The 20,463-nt window shown below is 32.9% G+C and overlaps 1 protein-coding gene across 1 annotated transcript; it reads right to left on the bottom strand.

The window, feature by feature from the left end:
* Window positions 1-96: 96 nt before the first annotated feature.
* LOC148281074 (uncharacterized) lies at window positions 97-15,957 on the bottom strand (the record flags this gene model as incomplete). The annotated part of the gene is made up of 4 exons (XM_088227340.1): window positions 15,865-15,957; window positions 4,623-4,961; window positions 2,222-2,457; window positions 97-290 (listed from the first exon to the last, which is right to left on the bottom strand). Coding segments are annotated over exons 2-4 (644 nt in total), but the record flags the coding sequence as incomplete, so codon positions are not given.
* Window positions 15,958-20,463: the final 4,506 nt, after the last annotated feature.

Genomic DNA, 20,463 nt, shown 5'->3' on the forward strand with positions numbered 1-20,463 from the left:
CTGTTAATGCCTAGACGTCTATATTCCCTTCTCAAAAATGTTTTCCTCTCTGTTGCAATGCAAATGTTCTTCAATATTAAAAAAATATATATTTACATAAAAATGATGGACATCGGATGCCTGATCCAAGGATAGTCTTTGCCAGTATTTAAAACTCCATCCATTTTGAAGGAAGCATTGTAAAGGTCTTGAAAAACGAGGGTTTTGGAGTCAAAGTACTTCTGGAGAAGCAGGCTGATCTCGTCTTCATCACACGAAGCTGGGAGACACATCCCCAGAGTTATCTTCGTCTAGAAAACAAAGATTTATTAAACCTATATTTGCACAGGTTAAGAAATTATCACTACACAATATGTTTGTTTAAGGTGATTCAATATACTACCAAAGGTATGACAGAATGTACAATCATTATTAAAGTTCAAGGTATGAAGTAAATAGGTTTAAAGCCTTGGATTTGCATAAAAGATACAAACGGGCAATTGAAGTGATTATTGTACTTCGAATCATTTATTTATTTATGGTTTTGCGTTTAGCGCTACATTGATTTCAAATATTTTTTTTATGAAAACATAAACCTAACACAACACCAATCCTAATTTACAACACGCAATTCTAACAAAGATAACAAGATGTAATGAGAATACAGATGATATTATTTATATTTGTCTTGTAATTTTTTTGTGTGTTTAGAGTGTTGTGTTAGGAGTGTGGTTCGTTGATAGTAGTGTATGGAATGTAGTTTATGTTATGTCTGATATGGAGGTACATTTAAATAGACTAATGTCAATACTAATAACCATATTTTGGCAGATTGATCTTATCCAGACGAATTCAGTGATATGAATAAAACTCAATATGACAGTGTGTCATAAAAAGTGATTTAATCGGGTACTTAGATAACTTTCCACTGGTTTATTAAATCGGGCCCAAGGGAAGTTTTTTAAATGTACGAAGCCTATGTCAAAAGTAAATTAAGTTACATGATCGCCTTCTGGGGAACTGGTAACAAGACAGACATAACAAGAATACAAAGACAACAAAATAAAATTCTTAAACTAACATACAACCTACCCTACCTGATCTCTACGACTGAACTGTACAAAAAAACACACCAGTACTTGACTAAAATTGAGACCTTAAAAATTGTGCACAAAATAACACTGGGAAACATACAAGACGACGACATAATATTAGTCAAAAATGCTGACATACACAAATATAACACCAGACAACAAAAACACTATCATATTGAAAAAGCAAAGACAAACACAGGACAGTCAAAAATACTACATAATGGACTTAAACACTACAACGACCTACCTTACTACTTGAAAACTTTTAATGGAGACAAATTTAAAATCAATCTGAAAAAGCACATGATGACTGAACTAACTAGACTAGACGAGACATAAAATGACTAGACAATATTAAATTTCTAATGTAACCCTAACGGGTTTTTAAAAATTGTAAATAAATAAATAAAATAAAAAATTAAAAAAATGTCCCAAAGATTCCTAACATTTAAAGATATAGAAAGCATTAAAATCATTAAAATAATTTTTAAAAAGCCCTTCAGGTACCCCAGCGTCGAGTTATTTGAGGAATTCGAGATCTTAGATATAAGACAATTATATATTTTTAGAATAATAATGTTTGTGCACGTAAATTATTCTATCAAATCCCAAAAGGAACACTCCCACACTACCAGAAGTCAAACTAGAGGATGGGTCATGGGGTCTATCACAAACTTTGAATTCGGGCAAAGAAATTTCAGGTTTCTGGGCCCCAAAATATTTAATATGTTACCCAAAGATTGCAAAACCATGACCCGGATTTAATTTAACAAATTTGTAAAAAATTGGTTACTGGATTAAGGTCGAGAAAAATCGGAAAATTCACCAAAAATAAATTCCTAATAAATTAATATTGTATTGCTGTATAGTATAAACAAGTAGGTAGTAATGTTATTGTTTATTTTTGCATAAAATGTCTGCCTTAAAACAGGTTGTACCTAGTTAGGCAGACTAGACATGATCCAGAGAAATCCATTACGTAAGTGTTTATGTAGTAGATAAAGTTATTGTTATTTTTGTTAATAAACTTTGATTATTATAATAATAATTATTATTAGTATTGCTTATTTATTACATACCTCCTCCATTCATGCATTTTCTTCTTAAAATATATTTTTCATCACGGTAGTAATATAAGTCATTCTCACCTCGTTATCCCAGTGTGTAAATATTTGAAGAGTAGAGTTATGGTAGAAGTATGCGGAAAAATAAGACACTGGAAATGCCGCAATAGTATCGTTGGTTTCCAAGTTGTATGGCTTGATGTAGGGGCTAACCCTGGCCTGCCTCAGGGAGGCCGCAAGGTCACACTGTTTCTTGGAGCCCATCCAGTACGTGTTACCCCAGTAGAACCCCGTCTCAGGAGCTCCTGAAGCGTCCAACACTAGAAGCAGAAAATTAAATTTTGATATTCCTTACTACTACTGGCTACTCTTACGATAATTTTAGTAACATCACATTAATTATCACATTATTATTATGAATTGGTTTGTGATCCCGTGGCTAGTATCGTGAACTCGCGCATCAAAAGTCCGAGGTCCAAAATTAGTTATTGACCGCAAAATTAATTTATATTAACATATTACAACAGAGATGAAGAAAATTTAAGAGAAGGAAATATAGAAGTCTAGGCATCTACAGGGCTTATAACCTTAGAATCTCACCCGCATAAATAAAGGTTTCAGCTCTTTAACTTCACAAACATCAACAGATAAAAGAATTGAAGGAATATAGATGTTCAAATATGGGCAGAATGGTGAATGTTGCACAGTGTGTAAAGTGGCCATTTAAACCAGCCAATGACAGGTCATAAGCCCTGTAGATGCCTAGACTTCTACATTACCTTCTCTTAAATGTTCTTCATCTCTGTTGTAATATGTTAATATAAACAGCTCCCCATGGATTTGATCCCAGTCCTTGTCTACGAAAATTTGGACAAACTCAAAATATTGTTGATAAATCCACCTGGTCCATGAAGAAGTATAGAAATTGAAAAAATAACATTTTCAGGCGTTGCCTAGTATGTAGGTGAAATAATTCAATAAGATGAATCTCACCCGCATAAATAAAGGTTTCAGCTCTTTAACTTCACAAACATCAATAGATGAAAGAATTGAAGGAATATAGATGTTCAAATATGGGCAGAATGGTGAATGTTACACAGTGTGTAAAGCGGCCACTTAAACCAGCCAATGACAGGTCATAAGCCCTGTAGATGCCTAGTCATCTATATTACCTTCTCTAAAATGTTCTTCATCTCTGTTAAAGTTGAATACTGTTAAATTAAACTAAATAATACAGAAAGAAATGCGTTTTGCAGAACCGTTATATTATTATGCATTTTCAATAAATGACAAGAATAAATAATGTACTAAAAGAATGTGTGTGCACAGATACTATTGAGAAAGAGTGAACAAGAGTTTGAATAAATATTTTACAAGTATGCACAGTAAAATTAAAAAAGCCATGCAAAAACACTCTAAGGAATATGCAATAAGTAATACATGAGAAAACAAAACCCACAAGTATGAAGAGGAGGCAACCCAAGTAATGGTTCTCCTAAGACATGCACAGCACGTGACAAAAAAAAAACATTTACTCAGCATTGTAACTGTTTTAAAAAACTTTGACGCCTCGATTTTTGAATATTTTAACAACTAAATATTTATCCATCTGACTTCCGATCCACCTGATAAATATTTTCTAATACTTCATAATATTTATTTTCCAATTTCGCTGTTAAAAAAAAAAATCGAAATTATTTTGAACGATCGCCTTTTTTTGGCTGCCTACTTTAACAATCCAATTCAGTTTTCCGGAGTCAATTCCATTTTTTTATTTTCGACATTTGTTCTTAGGAACATGGGAACATGACCTGACGCTTTCAGGATGCTTTCTAGATCATGCTTTCTAAGTTAACCCTAGATCACTAACCATTCGTCAAATAATCTATGGGCATTCCGTGCTTATGCAGTTTCAATAAGTTCCCTCCGCCTGCCTCCCTGCTCACATCTAGCAAATTCGTAAAAAGCGAAATTATTTACCCACACGCATTGATTGTGGACGCATGGTAATTAGATTAGGATCTAACGCGTAATCGTCGTCTGACAGACGAAAGGTTGTTAGTTACTTGTTGGTAGTAACTTTTTTATCCTCATATATTAAAAGTAAAATTTAAGTAATTATACATGATAAAATTGCGAAGAAAGCAGTGGTCAATTAACAAGTAGAACTACCTATTAAGCAAAAAAAAAATAGCTTTTGCCCTGCCAAAAACATCGCATGACGAAATACTCGTGCAAGGGCTGCGAAAGACTTATTTGTGGCAAACATAATGTTTCTATGTGCATTAGCTATATGTAGGTTAATTCTAAAAATACGTTGACTACGTGCTGGCCTGAAAATTAAGATAGCCATGCAAATTATAAAAAATAAAATTGATTAAATTAATATTGATGTTCTGTTTCGTTATCTGACAGATGAAAGGTTAGTTACACCGTTACTCGAAAATAAGGTTAGTGAGGTAGGGTCAAATAAATTGGTACTTACGTTTCAAAGCCCATTTTTGGTGTGTCCTCACTCCTTCCTCTATTTTTCCAAGCTGTGTTTTGCAATTCGAAATATTATCGTGGTTAACAGCAGTCTTGACAAGTCCATAATATATAGATTGTGTTTCCAGAATAGGTTCACTACTGCCACAAACCATAAAAAATGCAACGAAAATACAAGCAAAAATCAGCAACCTAACAAAATTTGTTTCCATTTTAGTAACTTATATGGCTCTTGTTATATTACAGTTTGTTATGGCTTATGATGATTCCATAATCAATTTTTATCACAGTTATATTAAAGTATGTCCGAACGTTTGCAGACGAGTCTGGATTCCACCTTCAGGGAGTTATAAAAATTATCGTTACTCGATCATTGCTACAGCGAAGAAAACCGTTTTTGAGAAGAGAATATGGAAGTCAAGGCATTAGCAGGGCTTGCAACCTTTAATTGTCTGGTTTAATTGTATCAAATCAATCAAACAAACAAACCAGTGAATCCCTCCACGTATACTCACCCAAAAAACATAATAAAGACCCAAAGTCTTCCAATCGGTTTCGTTCATACTTAAAAACAATGTGTTTAGTTAATTAATGAGTAATTATTTAAAGTTTTCAATTTCATAAGCCACGATTTTAATTGAATTTAAATCCACTACATTTAATGCCTTTTTTATTTTGAGTTGAGCAAGTTATATAAAGAGCTTGTGTCAAATATTGTTATCCTTCCTCATGACCCTATTGTAAATTCAAACGGTAGGAAAAGTTGTGTTTACTAGTTTATTTTTTGTATAAATTTAATATCGTCAATTTAGATCATTATTGTCGTTCTCATAACTCTGACACCCTGTGTACAAGTCACAACACTATTTATACCACAATCAAGCAATTAACTATGGAAGTCGACGTTGTTTGTTTGTTCAAACTTGACACTGACTATCTCAACGGATCAAGCTTTCAAACTTACATATAACTTGAAATGGATTATCAGTTATTGCTATAAAAAGTCATACATCCTTTTTTTTATAGGGTCGTATAAATACTTTTTTTTAATGCATAAATAAATTATCATTCAAATTTTGTCACCATGGGGGTGGCCAAGTCCGACCAGGTAAAGACTATAGAAAGAGAACCTTAACCCTTTACGAGTGTTTCCTATTTTTTAATCTGAAGCAAAAATCCTGAAAAAGAATTATAGTGACAATAAATTGCCTCAAAGTGTACATGATGATTGCTTATTTGCCTTTCATGCTTGAGGCCCTGGGTTCAATTTCTGGTAGAGTCAACGTGTAATATATGTTTTAAATGTGGTTCCATACTGCAATATTTTATTGTCCTTGGAGAGAAAGACTGATCACATACCTTTTATGCAATAAAAAAATCCAGATACGTAACAATTATACTGTGCATTCACCCGGAAACTAAAGCTGGCTTGACTGTCGTCTTAAGAACACTGCAAAAAATTAATATTGCATTTCTTGTACATAAGAATGACTAGACAGATGCCGCCGTTTTGTAACAACAATTCACGGACAGTGTATACTTGTAATGCAGTATTAAATAGACTTCATGAACTCAGCAATGGTTATTCCCACGTATCTGATATATTAAGTGTAGGGTATTGTTCCTATAGAACAAACCTTTTGAACTTTTTCAAAGATGGTGAATGGTAATTATATTTATTTATTCATGCATTCCATTTACAGTTTTTTGTTCACTTTGCCTAGCTGTGTGAAACAGTACTTCTGATTTTCTTGTTGATTTACTATAGAATATTTTATTATTTAAACTTTATACTGAATATGCTGTATAATTTTTAGGTTATTTTTTTAAATATAAATCTTGTATAATTTTTGATTTGATTTTTTTTTAATAAATCTTGTTTTTAAAATTCATGTTTTAGAAAAAAAAAAAAAAAAAAATTAAGCCAAATATGTTAATATTATAAATGTTTGTAAAAGGCAGATTTGCCGTTTATGTTAATAAAATAAAATAAAATAAACATCCCACAATAAAAAAAAAATTGAATGGCTGATTTCCTAGCATGGATGTCAAAGTGCTGGCAGTAAGGGAAATAGAAAATGACTTTAACTCCTCACTCGTAAGAAGAGAGTACTATTGGGACGGCTAATAAAAGAGGCCAGTCGTAGATCAGTAGTTCGGTCAAGTTCAGTTCAGACGTGAATTATTTCAAATCAGTTCAATACAGTTATCACCATTACTCTAGGGCAGGGGTGCTCAAACGGTCGATCGCGATCGACCAGTCGATCGCGATCGACCGAGTCGAAAGCTAATATCTATATATGCTACGGTACACCCTACCTAGGTAGGCAGGGTGTATCGTGTATGTACGACAACCCTGCATCACACATACTTGCAGCCTCTCAAGTCGATCGTAAGTAGTCTAAAAATATTGAGGTAGATCGCCAGCAGTTCAAGTTTGAGCACCCCTGCTCTAGGGCTTCACAACCAAATTCTATAAATTAATTCAAGATGTAATAAATACACACTGAAGTATAACGTCGTTTTCTTCTGTTATCTCCAACTGGTCAAGAGGCTCCCTTTATGAACAAGCAAAATCTTACATAAGCACCAATGCAGTGCTCTTTGCACCAAGCATGTTCTCCATCTTTGCCAAAATGTCTATCAATCTTAGCTAATAATAGTTCTTTATCTTAATTCCATATTCCTTTGTGAAGATTCATCCATCTCTGTCAACTATCTTGCTTCAAAAGAAAACAATTGCAGAAGTATCAGTAGGCAATTAGCACTATGAAGAAACATGAAAACGGTTGGTGTGAAAAAATAGAGATCAGCTAATGAATTTACACTATAGTGTTTGCATGCGGTTCAAGGTTTGAATTTTTTATGACGGAGCACTTGGGCTTTATTTGCAAAACTATTTTTCAATGTTTCTCAATTCTATTTAAACAGTATAATGTACCATAAAATTATATTTGAAGCGCTTATTTTGTAATTTTTCATCGTCAATGATAAATAATTATAAATTGTTCGTACCAACTTACACAAAAAAAACATTTAATTTAATTAATGCTTTAAACGATATGGGGTCAAAGCAGCGTAAAATGTTTTTTTTTTTACGTTACATATCTATTTCTAAACCCTCATTATAGAAACTTAAAGTATACGGTCAGATTTATCAAAATATTTGGAATTGAGTAAGGGTTTATTTATATCATATTTAACTCGACTGCGTAATTTATGTTTAGATCAAAACTATTTTCAGTCTAATTATTTTATTTATAATAAATTCGAAAGTTTACTAATGGGTGCCCCCATTAGTCCTCTTGTTTGCAAACATTTTCGTAAACAATTTAAAAAATAAGATATTTAATAATTCTATCGAAAATATTTTCTTACGGAAACGATATGTGGATAATGTTTTTTGTATTTGGATGGTAACCGAACGCCAGCTACAAACTTTCCTTAATTTATTAAATTCTTTCCATAAAAATACAAAATTTACATTAGAGATGCCACAAAATTTTTAAATAAATTTTCTGGATATAATATTGACCATTATTAATAATAATATGACATTCAGCCGATGACAATTATCCGATATCTCATAAACAACGCGCATTTTATGGTCAATCGATTAATTAATATTTCGCTGTCAATATATATTTATTACAAAGAACTTAAAAAAATAAAACATATAGGTTTACAGAATGGCTATTATGCTCAGATTATATTTTGAATAAAAAAACAACACAAAAAAATCACAGATCTGTTATTCTAGCGTCATGTTATTAATAAATTAAAATCATATGAATGTCGACGAATTTTATGTGTCAATGCATTGTTGGCCAATTCGTTCAATTTGAAAACGGCAAAAATCGACCCTAAGTAGCGCCTGCTAACGTCATTCAACATACACATTTTTTTATTGTTTTTTTTTATTTTATAAATTTATTGCGTGATTTAAGTAAACATATTAAATAACAGGGAATCTATATAAAACTAGTGAGTAGAAAATGAAAACGAACATGGCTCAGCTTGTTCTAAGATGGAAATATTTTATCTTTTAAAGTATAAGTAGTTCTTTACTAATTTAACAATAAAAAAAAAACTGAAACACTTAATTATAAATGCCTAGCTAATCAAATGCAAAAAATTAATAATCGTTATTTTACAAATAACAAGTATATATATGGGTCAAAAATACATGTTACTTAAACATAAATAATAAAGTATAATATATAATAAAAAACAAACACAAATTAAACTTTATCAGTTTCATTGTAGTATTTCAGCTACGCCATAAATAAAAAAATATTTATTTATTTATTAATATACTATACATGGCACGCAGTTACAGAATTCAATATAAATACTTCATTACAATATGAAAAAAAAAGTATAATGTTAAATAAATATTATAAAACAGCAGTTTTGTGTTAAGAACGTGGTTAGATATGGATTCTAAAAATAAAAATAGAAAAAAAAAAATTAAACAATGTGTGAATGTAAAACTTTTAAATTTAAAAAGAAAAGGATTTTTAAATTTTTTAAGAGGTACTTTAAAAAGTTCAAGATTTTGTTAATTTAGGCTCATCAATCTCTGCGGGCGGAGCATGTACTTTAGAAATTAAAAGAAGCTTCCGAATCCCAAAAAAATGCCATGACTCGACTGACCAAAATTTAGCAAGATCGGGGCATCTCGAAAAAAACTAAAATATTCATAGTACGCTTGTGTTCCCAATATTCTTGTATGGCGCAGAAACGTGGACAATTAAAGCACGTAAGCAGGAGAGAATAGATGCCTTCGAGATGTGGTGTTGGCGTCGAATGCTGAGAATACCAAGGACAGCCAGAAGAACAAATGTCTCTATACTGGAAGAACTCAACATAAAAGTTCGCCTATCGGCCATATGCTGCCAACGTATGCTGCAGTTCTTCGGTCACATAGCTAGACGTGACCCAGAAAATCTGGAGAAAATAATAATCACGGGCAGTGTGCCAGGACGAAGAAGCAGAGGCAGAGCTGCAGCTCGATCGATCGACCGGGTGAAAACAACGTCACAGGCGACCCTATATGGAGCTGTGGAGAGGGCGCAGGCCGTGAAGAGTGGATACGCTTTGTCAATGGAATGGCTGGTGAGAGTATCAATGATCACGACCCTCAGAAATAAGGAACAACAGAAAAAAAAGCAATAAAATTCATTTATATCTAAAAAAAAAACAGTAATAATAATAACAATAAAATAAAATAAAATAAAATTTGAAGTATACTCGTATATATGTGCACAATAAATAGTACCCATACAAAAGTAAATATAAAAAGCACTACAATTCAACATATGTAAATTACCGTTCACCATCTTTAAAATGATAAAGTAGAGTTGATTTATATAATCTATTCTTTATTGCTAAAAATATCAGCAACGTCAGAATAGTTATTGCCGAGTTCATGGAGTCAATTCAGAATAGCATTATTTGAGTATACTGTTCGCGAATTGTTGCAACAAAACGGAGGTACTTGAAGAGTCCTTCGCCCAGTTACCTTGGAGTTAATGAGTGCTAATAGTTTTGGACAGTCCCATCTAAAGTTAACAATCTTAAATAAATTCAGTAAATCTACAATATTTCTTCTGTTAGTTAGTTTTAACAAGTTTAAAGTATTTGATATAACAATATTTTGACCCTGTCCAAATTTTCGTGGACAAGGATTGAATTTAACCCCTTAGGGAACTGTTACTATACTACAACAGAGATGAAGAACATTTAAGAGAAGGCATCCACAGAGCTTATGACCTATCATTGGCTGGTGGCCATTTTACACACTATGTAACATTCTGTATTCTATATTACATTCACTAAAGTATTCTTCATCTCTGTTGTATTATGTTAATATTAACAGCTCCCAGGGTTGAATCCAGGGTTGAATCCAGTCCTTGTCTACAAAAATTTGGGCAAACTTAAAACATTGATGATAAATTCACCTGGTCCAAGAAGAAGCATATAAATTTTAAAAAATTCAGACTTTGCCTAGTATGTACGTAAAATAATTCAGTCATATGAATCTCGTCTGCAACAATAAAGGTTTTGGCTATTTAATATCACAAACGTCAACAGAATCGAAGGAATATAGATGTTCAAATATAGGCAGAAAGGTGAATGTTACACGGTGTGTAAAGTAGCCACTTAAACCAGCCAATGACAGGTCATAAGCCCTGTGGATGCCTAGACTTCTATATTACCTTATCTAAAATGTTGTTCATCTTTGTTGTATTATGTTAATATTTAATAGAATGTTTTAAATAGTAAATTCATATCGGATACAAAAATATTTTAAACTCTTTTTTTTTAAATATATTTTTTTAAGGAATAACCCACGAAGCCTCTATTTTGAGGCTTGGCAGCAGGTGGGATAGAAGGGATATGGCAGAAGGTAATGAAAAATAAACCACAACACCCAGACCAATTGAGAAAAATCTTTCTTGGATTTTTTCTTGCAACTGGCGGGAATCGAACCAGCGACGCCAGTTTCAGAGTTGGCCGTCTAACCAACTGCGCCACGGCGCCTGTCTAATTTCAATAGTATATTAGTGTGAACTATAATTTGGTTTGTTTAGGTTATTACTGCGGTGGGTAACACGTCATGTATCTCCATTCGACACGATTGCTATTAACGAAGCCACTTCGGGAGGATTCCGAAACATCCCGAACGTGTAGGCGTCGAGTATTTATGAATATGGGTCCAGGGATAGTGAAATATCTCATGTCCAAGGTCCACTCTCAAGTGTGGTAGACCGACGCGCTAACATCGAGTCGAAATCAATCGTCCAGGGTTTCGGTTCTATTCCTTATGCTCCTGTACATGGAGTGTATTTCGTACAGAAAAGTTCAAGGAGTGTATTTGAACATGTGATACAAAAAGATAAAATGATAAGGTCTTACCCTTCGGGTGTTAATCCTCCATGTTCTTCCATCCGATTATTCCAAGAAGCGAAACTTTTAAATACAAGTCGGATATAGTATCCCTAATGTAATAAATATGTTATAAATTGTAAGCACTTGTTTCCTTAAAACTCAAACCGCCAAAGTTTCCAGAATAAATCAAGTCTTGGAGATTCCATAGTGTACACGAACACTATGATAGAAGCACGCAACTATCCTTGCCTCTAGACTTTATAAATCCTACTTTAAAGATGCAACAGAAAAGGATGACTTAAGCCTCATTTTTTCTAACAATTCATTTATGAACTAGTCTTAATGTCTATGATTTCTTTTCCTGATAAACCTTTTACTGACTTGCGCTATTTTTCTTAATTTAATAATCTTCTTTAATTATTATTTTTTTTGTCTTTATATATATTTAATCTTTACTATTTCTTATAATCTTATTTTCCCCAAAAATCCATTTAAGTCTTAAAAAAAAAAACTGAATGTAAGTTTCCATTTTTATTTTACTAAATTTATTAATGGACTAAAATGTAAATAAATAAATAAATCCCGGGAACGTGAAATATTGCAGTGTAAAACCACCTTATAAACATATATTTTATGGAAACCCTCCCAGGAACCAAACCCACGACCTCAAAATGATAGGTTAACACTCCAACCATTACACTACAAGGTGGACTATCTCTAATCGATTTTCCTTTTAAGGGTTTTTACCTGAAAGTAGCCATCGAGCCGAAAACACTCGTTCAGGATTCCTGATAAAAAAAATAGTGAGTCAAACTTATGAACAACGAAAGTTGTAGGAAACATTCCGTGGTTTAGTGGTAAGGACGCTTGAATCACGCACGGAAGGTTGGGTTCGATTCCCGGTAAAATAAAAATGAATATGTGATTTTTTTGTATGGATACTGATTTTTTTTATCGTTATTGAAATAATCAAGAATTTCTAATTTTTTCTTTTTTTTTCTTACACGTTTTATCAGAAAAGAGTAAAAACATAATGTACCGGTGAAAAGAAATTCATATCGCAGTGTGACGTGCGTTCCTTAAGCAAAATAAATATTTTAAAAGTATTGGTTTTCAATATTTAAAGCATTAACTTTGTGGTGAAAAATGTTACTTAATGTTATTAAATATTTATATAAATGAATAACTGACTTTTCCATGTCTACCAGTTTCGAGACGTACCCGTCTCTTCATCAGGACACCAATTAAACCAACATGAAAAACCTACTATACACCTTCACCACAGTTGTTGCAAAAAAAACTAAAACCAACACGATATGACAAACATGCGCTGATTGGATTTTGAAAATATTTTATGTTGTTTGAGAAATAGTTGAAAAAAGTAAAAAAGATAGAAGGAGGAGCTTAAGTTCAATAGGTTAAGGGTGAGCATAACAATGAAATATAGAATAATAGGCTATATTGAAAGGTTGTTTGATTATTGATCAAAGGACCATTATTTTTTAAAGCTTTATAAATGATGAATATTTCCATATTATTTACTTATAATAATAAAGGGTTGGTTAGTATTGGTATACCAACGCAGTGCCCGATACACGATTGGGCACGGAAGGAACCTTTTTACTTTATATATATATTTTCTTTAAGACCGTCGAAATAAATCTAACATTTTAGTCCCATTTAAAATTCTCAACTCACTCTTTGATGCGTCTGAACTACTGAGCTCAATAAAATTAAATATCCCAACTAGAAACCTCATACAAAGCTGACCTTTTCATACCGATAACAATAGAACTAACTATGGTTTTTGTTCCCCTATGCCCAGAATTTTCAGGTCTGCCAACAAACATACCAGTCTTGATTGATAACAAGTTGTCTTCTTTCAAACGATCACTGAATCAAATTCAATTATAAACACCTCTCTCCCGCTTCCACTCCGACCAAGTCTACTATAGACCATTGGGTCTTTCTACTTTCCTTTATGATGATTTTCTGTGAATAAACATGTCCTTAAAAATACTCGTTGGGCGTATATATAAATAAATAAATACGGATGTTTAAACATTATTGAAAATCCAGACTCTGGAAAAGACACTCATTTTTCATAGCTCCAAACTGTTTTACAACGCATTTATTGAGGACAATATGATAGATTCATTATTTGAATTTATTTCGGTTTAAATTTTTGTTGAAGTTGTGGATGAAAAAATCTAAGTTATCCAGCTTCTTTTTTTAATGAGTAGAATAAATTTTGATTAATATTTTCTTATTTTTATCGACAGAAAAATTGTGTTCAAATATTATCACTCATTTTTTGAACTTTTTGTCTATCGTATTCTTCCATTAGACTTTATTTAAATTAAAAATATAATGTTCACCCACACACAGGCCATGCCTTTGTGGGTTTTTTTTTGTGTTAATGTAGTAGTTTTTTTTTTATTTGTAACTCATGTATTCCTATTGTAAAATGCAAAAAAAAACATGGGGAATGGTAAAAGGTTCACAGTGTGTAAAGAGGCCACTTAAACCAGCAAATGACAGGTCAAAAGCAATGTAAATGCCTAGACTTCCACAATCCTTTCTCAAAAATGTATTCTCTCTATGTTGCAACAAATTTAGATCATAACAAGTTGTTTTGTTTTTTTTCCAACCATCTAAATAAATACATTACTTTACACACAAAACAGCATTGTTCATGCGTCTGGACGCGGGAAGATGAATTTGATTTCAGTGATATTACATAAAATCTAGACGAAGTTAATTTTTTAATTTGATAAAAATTACGACACACTTAGCACTGTAAATATATTCACAAGAAGTCACTGATTTAAAAAAAAAAAAATGTTATCTAAAGAGTGAAATCGATAAAGTTTTTCACATAAATGTTATTTGAGTTCACTTAGCGTCAGTGGATTTAATAAGACTAATCATCTTCGCATTCAGCAGTTAGTATTTACTGTCCTTACTTACGACCACAAGAGATGCTGTAACGTAACTTTTTAATATTTCTATTATTATACAGTTTCTTTAATGAAAAACTGTAATTAAGTTTTTAATTTTCATCATTTCCATACCGTACCCAATCGTGTGATGAGCACTGCATTGCTACAGCAATAAAACAACGTATTTTGATCATCTGTCACATGAAATCTGAACTCTCGTACAATAATTACAACTACCCATTCTAGATTATGCCGATGTTTCCATGACTGATTTAAGCTGTGAGCAACTCAATAAACTTGAACGACTTCAGAATACATGCATAAAGTATATTTTTGGTCTTAGGAAATATGACCACATTTTTTATTATAGCAGGCAACTGGATTGGCTCAAAATTAGATTATTCTGTTCAATGTGCTTCATAGTCCTTACGCTCCTATATACCTCTGTGAAAAATTTAAACGCTTATCAGTTAATGGTTTACCTCTTCAATGTAATTCTCAAATCACTCTCTCAAAGGGTTAATACCCATCCACAATTTCTCTTTCTTCTCTAACTCATATAGTGTCCATGCGATTCGACTAGAATCATCTCCCATCCACCATCAAAGAAGTTACTACAGTATCTCTGTTTAAATCACATCTGAAAAAAACACCCCCTTTCTCTTCCTAAACCTCTCCTCCTTTCCAATTTTCTCTTTTTTATTTTCACCATCACCACGAATATCCGCTACATGTAAAATAAAATTTCTTTCATTTTTGATGTTCAAAGTTCATAAATTCAATTTCTCTTATTAAATTAAATTTTTTTTCCTAACTATTAAAAGCATAAAAAATATTTTTAATTCCCGCAAAAACGATAATTCCTTTGTAAATGCCCCTAATACGTCACGATTCACGTTTATCTGTTTCTGACCATCCAAATTTGTTATGAACATTGTCACGAATCTCGACGTCTAAACCATCAATGTCGAATATGTCGCGTTTTTCTAGCGACGTATTAAAAAAATATACGTTAATATGAAAATAATCCACATTGATTTGGAAAATACAATTGATTATTCTAAATCAATTTCGTAATATTCTAAATCAATTTGTCGGCCTCGTGGTGTAATGGTCAGCGCGTTAGTCTGCCATGCAAGAGGTCTCGGGTTCGATTCCCGACATGGTTGATTTGTAATATTTATTTTAAAGTGTGTTTTCACACTAGAATATTTCATAGTCCCTGGACTGCTACCTAAAGCGTAAGACTGATCATCTCACCTTCATGTAACAATATTGATCAAGATACGCTGCGATTTGTGTACCAATGCACCTGCGGAAAGGGAACGACTATGACGAAATCTATTTCATATATTTTTATCGGTATTCGAAGTATGTGATATTTCCAAAGCAATAAAATCTGACACTCATTGATCCGGATAATTGGAGTTTTGATTCCATAGATTTTGCGACTGGTGATGTCAACGCCTGCGCAAGGAAAACACCCGAATCTGTGAGTAGAACCGCACTAAACGCGGAGTTCGTCAATCGTGTATTATATTTTCTGCGACACCTGACGATCGTCATGCGTCAGCGGCAAATAATATCAAATGCGTCTCCATCCACCTTAGTCAAGGTTCTATAAAGTCAATACAGCTCGGTTGTATTTATTTACCTTTTATCAGAGACTCGTTCAAGAACGTAAACGCCCATTATAACATTGTGTTTGTTCAAAGTTCACGCCTCAGTAAGGAAAATTACAAAATTGCATTGAATAACTACTTAAACTATTGTTATATGCGTTATTTATTTCATACGTGTGTGCAGTTCATCAAAATCATCAATAAACTCTGATTGTTCATATATTCTGAGTATGTCCAAATTTTTGTAGACATGAACTGGATTCAACCAACCTCCTTGGGAGTTATTTTTTTATTTTATTTTTATTTTATTTTATCAACATAAACGGCAAATCTGCCTTTTACAAAAATTTACAATACTAACATATTTACAATATAAACATTTGTTTTCTTGTACCCAAGATTTATAAAAAGAATAAAACTTAAAAATTATACAAGATTTAAATAAAAAAAGTAACCCATGTGGATGCCTGGACTTCTAAATTACCTTCTCTTAAATGTTCTTCATCTCTGTTGTAATATGTTAATATAAACAGCTCCGCAGGGAGTTGAATCCAGTCCTTGTCTAGAAAAATTTGGACAAACTCAAAATATTGTTGAATTATTATTATATTTATTTATTTATATATTTCATCATATATACAATGTGTTGTTCACTTTGCCCAGCTATATGAAACAGTACTTTACGATTTTCTTGTTATATTACTTTAAAATATTTTACTATTCAATTTGATTTTTACATTTATTATGAAATTGTTTTAACTTTTACTGAATATGTGAATTTTAAGTTTTTTTTTGTTTATAAGTCTTTGGTAAAAGTTAATTTAAAAAAAAAATAACTAAACCAAATATGATAACAATATTTGAGTTTGTCCAAATGTTCGTAGACAAAAGACTGGATTTAACCCGTTCGGGAGTCATTAAGATTAACAAATTACAACAGGGATGGAGAATACCTTAAATAAGGGAACATGTAAGTCTAGGCATCTACAGGGCTTATGACCTGTCAATGACTGGTTTAAGTGGCCGCTTTACACACTGTGTAACATTCACCATTCTGCCTATATTTGAACATCTATATTCCTTCAATTCTTTCATCTGTTGATGTTTGTGAAGCTAAAGAACTGAAACCTTTATTTATGCGGGTGAGATTCATCTAATTGAATTATTTCACCTACATACTAGGCAACGCCTGAAAATATTATTTTTTCAATTTCTATACTTCTTCATGGACCAGGTAATTTATCAACAATATTTTGAGTTTGTCCAAATTTTTATAGACAAGGACTGGATTCAACTCCATGGGGAGTTGTTTATATTAACATTTTACAACAGAGATGAAGAACATTTAAGAGAAGGTAATATAGAAGTCTAGGCATCTACAGGGCTTCCGACCACAAACTTCACAAACATCAACAGATGAAAGAATTGAAGGAATATAGATGTTCAAATATAGGCAGAATGGTGAATGTTATACAATGTGTAAAGTGGCTACATTATGCCCATATTCGAACATCCCTTCAATTCTTTCATGAGATAAGATGGAAAGGTTCTTGAGAATGTTGAAAGCACAAAATATCTGGTTGACCCGATAATTTGTTTCAATGTATTTTAGCCAGAAGAATCGCATGTAAGTAGATACTGGCTAATTTTGATTTGTGAGGTTGCTACGCCTGACGGGACATTTGTTGGTTGGTAACACTGCTCGTCCTCCGCGCCTTCTTCGCTTTTCAACGAGTTATGTTCACACGCTTTTCTAATTGTTGAAAAATATTTCTCGCCTTTTTCGCCGTAAAAGTCAATATAACGCCGCGAACATTTTTATCATCCATCACCATCAATCATCATCCGCCGCGCCGCCTCCGGACTCCATACAATTGTGTGCATGCAGTTTTCCCGATCACCAGTTTCCCCGTTAGCACGTGAGCTGATCGCCGACGCAGAAGAAGACTCAACACCAGGTTAGTCAGTGTTTTTACATATTGATTTTCTCTGGTTCGAGTACATTTTAATAGATTGTTGGTTGCATAATCCACTAGCTCACATTGGCAGTTTTGGAGAAAATAATTCAATTATCCGCCATATAAAAAATATATTTAAATTCGCAAAGGAGAAGTCTATTTACACGGCTTCTCCAATATCTTTGAGTTTATACTATGTAAAATAAATAAATAAAATTTTTTAATTGAAGTATAACTACTATGAATTAGAGATGTTATTTTGGGTTGTTTGGTAAGAGTAGCAGTAACACTTACCATTTCAAAAAATAATCTGTTTCGTAATACCGTTTCTAAAATAATAAATTGGTGCTGTGTTTTTCACTCTGTGGGTCAGTCCCCTGGAGGTTTGCAAGGCCGTGTTTGGGAGGTCGTAGCCACAAATAAGGCAAAATTAAAAAGCAAGGGATGATAAACTGGCATCAGATCTTTTAAGATGTGGCAGATATTTTTCAAATGGATTTAAATTTTGCTGCCATTAATCGATATTGTTTAATAATATCCCTTCTCTTGGTGCTTCAGTTTCTCGTAAGCAGTTTAATTTAATTTTATTGAACTGTTTCGATAACTTGGAGAACAACTGTTTTAAAATAACAGCTTCATGTTTTTCACCACCCTACTATGAATGCGATATTAATTAAAACTCCTGGTATTACTGCAATCTGCAGAACAACTTACCTTGCTGACGACGCCGACGCTAGAAAATGCCCGTTAGATGCATTATATCCTCGTAGTAGAGTAGTAATGCGTAACCTAGAGAGAAGCCCTATCACTATGTTTCACAGAAGCGATCTTGGTTTGTTGGTTAGCAACCGATTGGTGGCCATTTTGTTTTATTTGACAACATAAACATAACGGTTTGATCGGATGCTTTTGTAGCTGTGCTTGGCTTTGTTTGTAAATAATTTGGATATTTACGTTATAATAAAAATAAATCGACCGTGGTGAATTGCAGTATGTTTGGAGGGTTTTCACAGGTAATTGATTAAAAATATTTTCCCACGATTTACATTGATTTTTGGCATTTAAGCTAGGGTTTCCTAGGACAGCGGTGCCCGTATTTTAACGGCCGTAGTGAACGGTGATGCAGTGGACAGCCGTCGTAAAGGTGACTAGAGTGTGGTTTTCTAGGAAAACGGTGTTATCAACACCATTTAACACCGTTTTCCTAGGAAACCACTCTCTAATCACCTTTACGACGGCTGTCCACTGCATCACCGTTCACTACGGCCGTTAAAATACGGGCACCGCTGTCCTAGGAAACCCTAGCTTTATTGTCCTGACACGTGTATTGTGTTGCTAAAAACTTCTCAATTTAAGATATGAATTTGTGAATTAAAGTATGTTTACTGTTGATAATGACAGTTAATTATCGGCAATATGTCAGGGCCGCACTAGGCATCCATATAAAGTTTGAGTTTTTATCGAGTAGAGGTCGATTAAAATTTTACTCGAAAACAGCAATGTTAACCGCATTAAATCGCATCTTTAATAAAGTGTCCAAATTTCAGGCCGCTACGACTCGCCGTTTTGGAGATGTGACTGACAAACAAACAAACTCAACACAGGACTTTGGTTCCATGGAGGTGGGATTTATGTCTCAATAAATAATGTAACATAAGTATATTGTGAATAAAATGAATAAAAAAATAAACACACACATGTATTTCGAGTTTTACAAAATAAATATAGGCGAATTATAGAAAAATAAATTGGGATTACCCTGCAATAATACATACGCAGGTACATATTACTTAAAAATATTTACAATGCAAATTAATATCCATTTGGCAATTCTCAACCTGAGTACGGCCCATTGTTTTGCTGCGAACTGTAGCTAACTTAATACCCAATAGTCGTAGAATGGTTTTCCTACGTTTGAGCGCCTCTAGAGCTTGGCGCATTATTACTCTGAGATTATATCATATATATATTATTTAGACTTAAGACAGATTACAATAGTGTTGTGATTTTTTTTTTCGATTTTCGATTGCGATTTTTTAACGTCAAATCAACTGAAAAAACATGTTATTGATACAATGTAATGTTACAAAACGTTTATCTTAGTTATTTAGATGTTATGAACTAACTGAATTAAGCATAAATAAATATTGAATAATTTTTCCGTCAGAGAAGGTAAATAAAAACGGGTTTTTATATTTGCTGGTATAGTTTAATTCTTCAATTTTATTTTGAGAAACAACAGCATTACAGAAGATATTTTACCCTCATTCCATGTCCGCTTCATAGTTGGAGCATATGGTATCCACAAAGAACCTCTCCTTTACGTCCTCCCAAGTCAGGTTCTCGTCCCAAAGTTGTGACATAAACTGCCGACAAACTGTCAGCAGTGGAAGCCCAGGATGTCGAGAATCTGATGCCTCGTA

This window comes from Micrasema longulum, unplaced genomic scaffold (genome assembly GCF_059751315.1).
Source record: "Micrasema longulum isolate JH-2025_06_02 unplaced genomic scaffold, ASM5975131v1 h1tg000500l, whole genome shotgun sequence".
NCBI lineage: Eukaryota > Metazoa > Arthropoda > Insecta > Trichoptera > Brachycentridae > Micrasema > Micrasema longulum.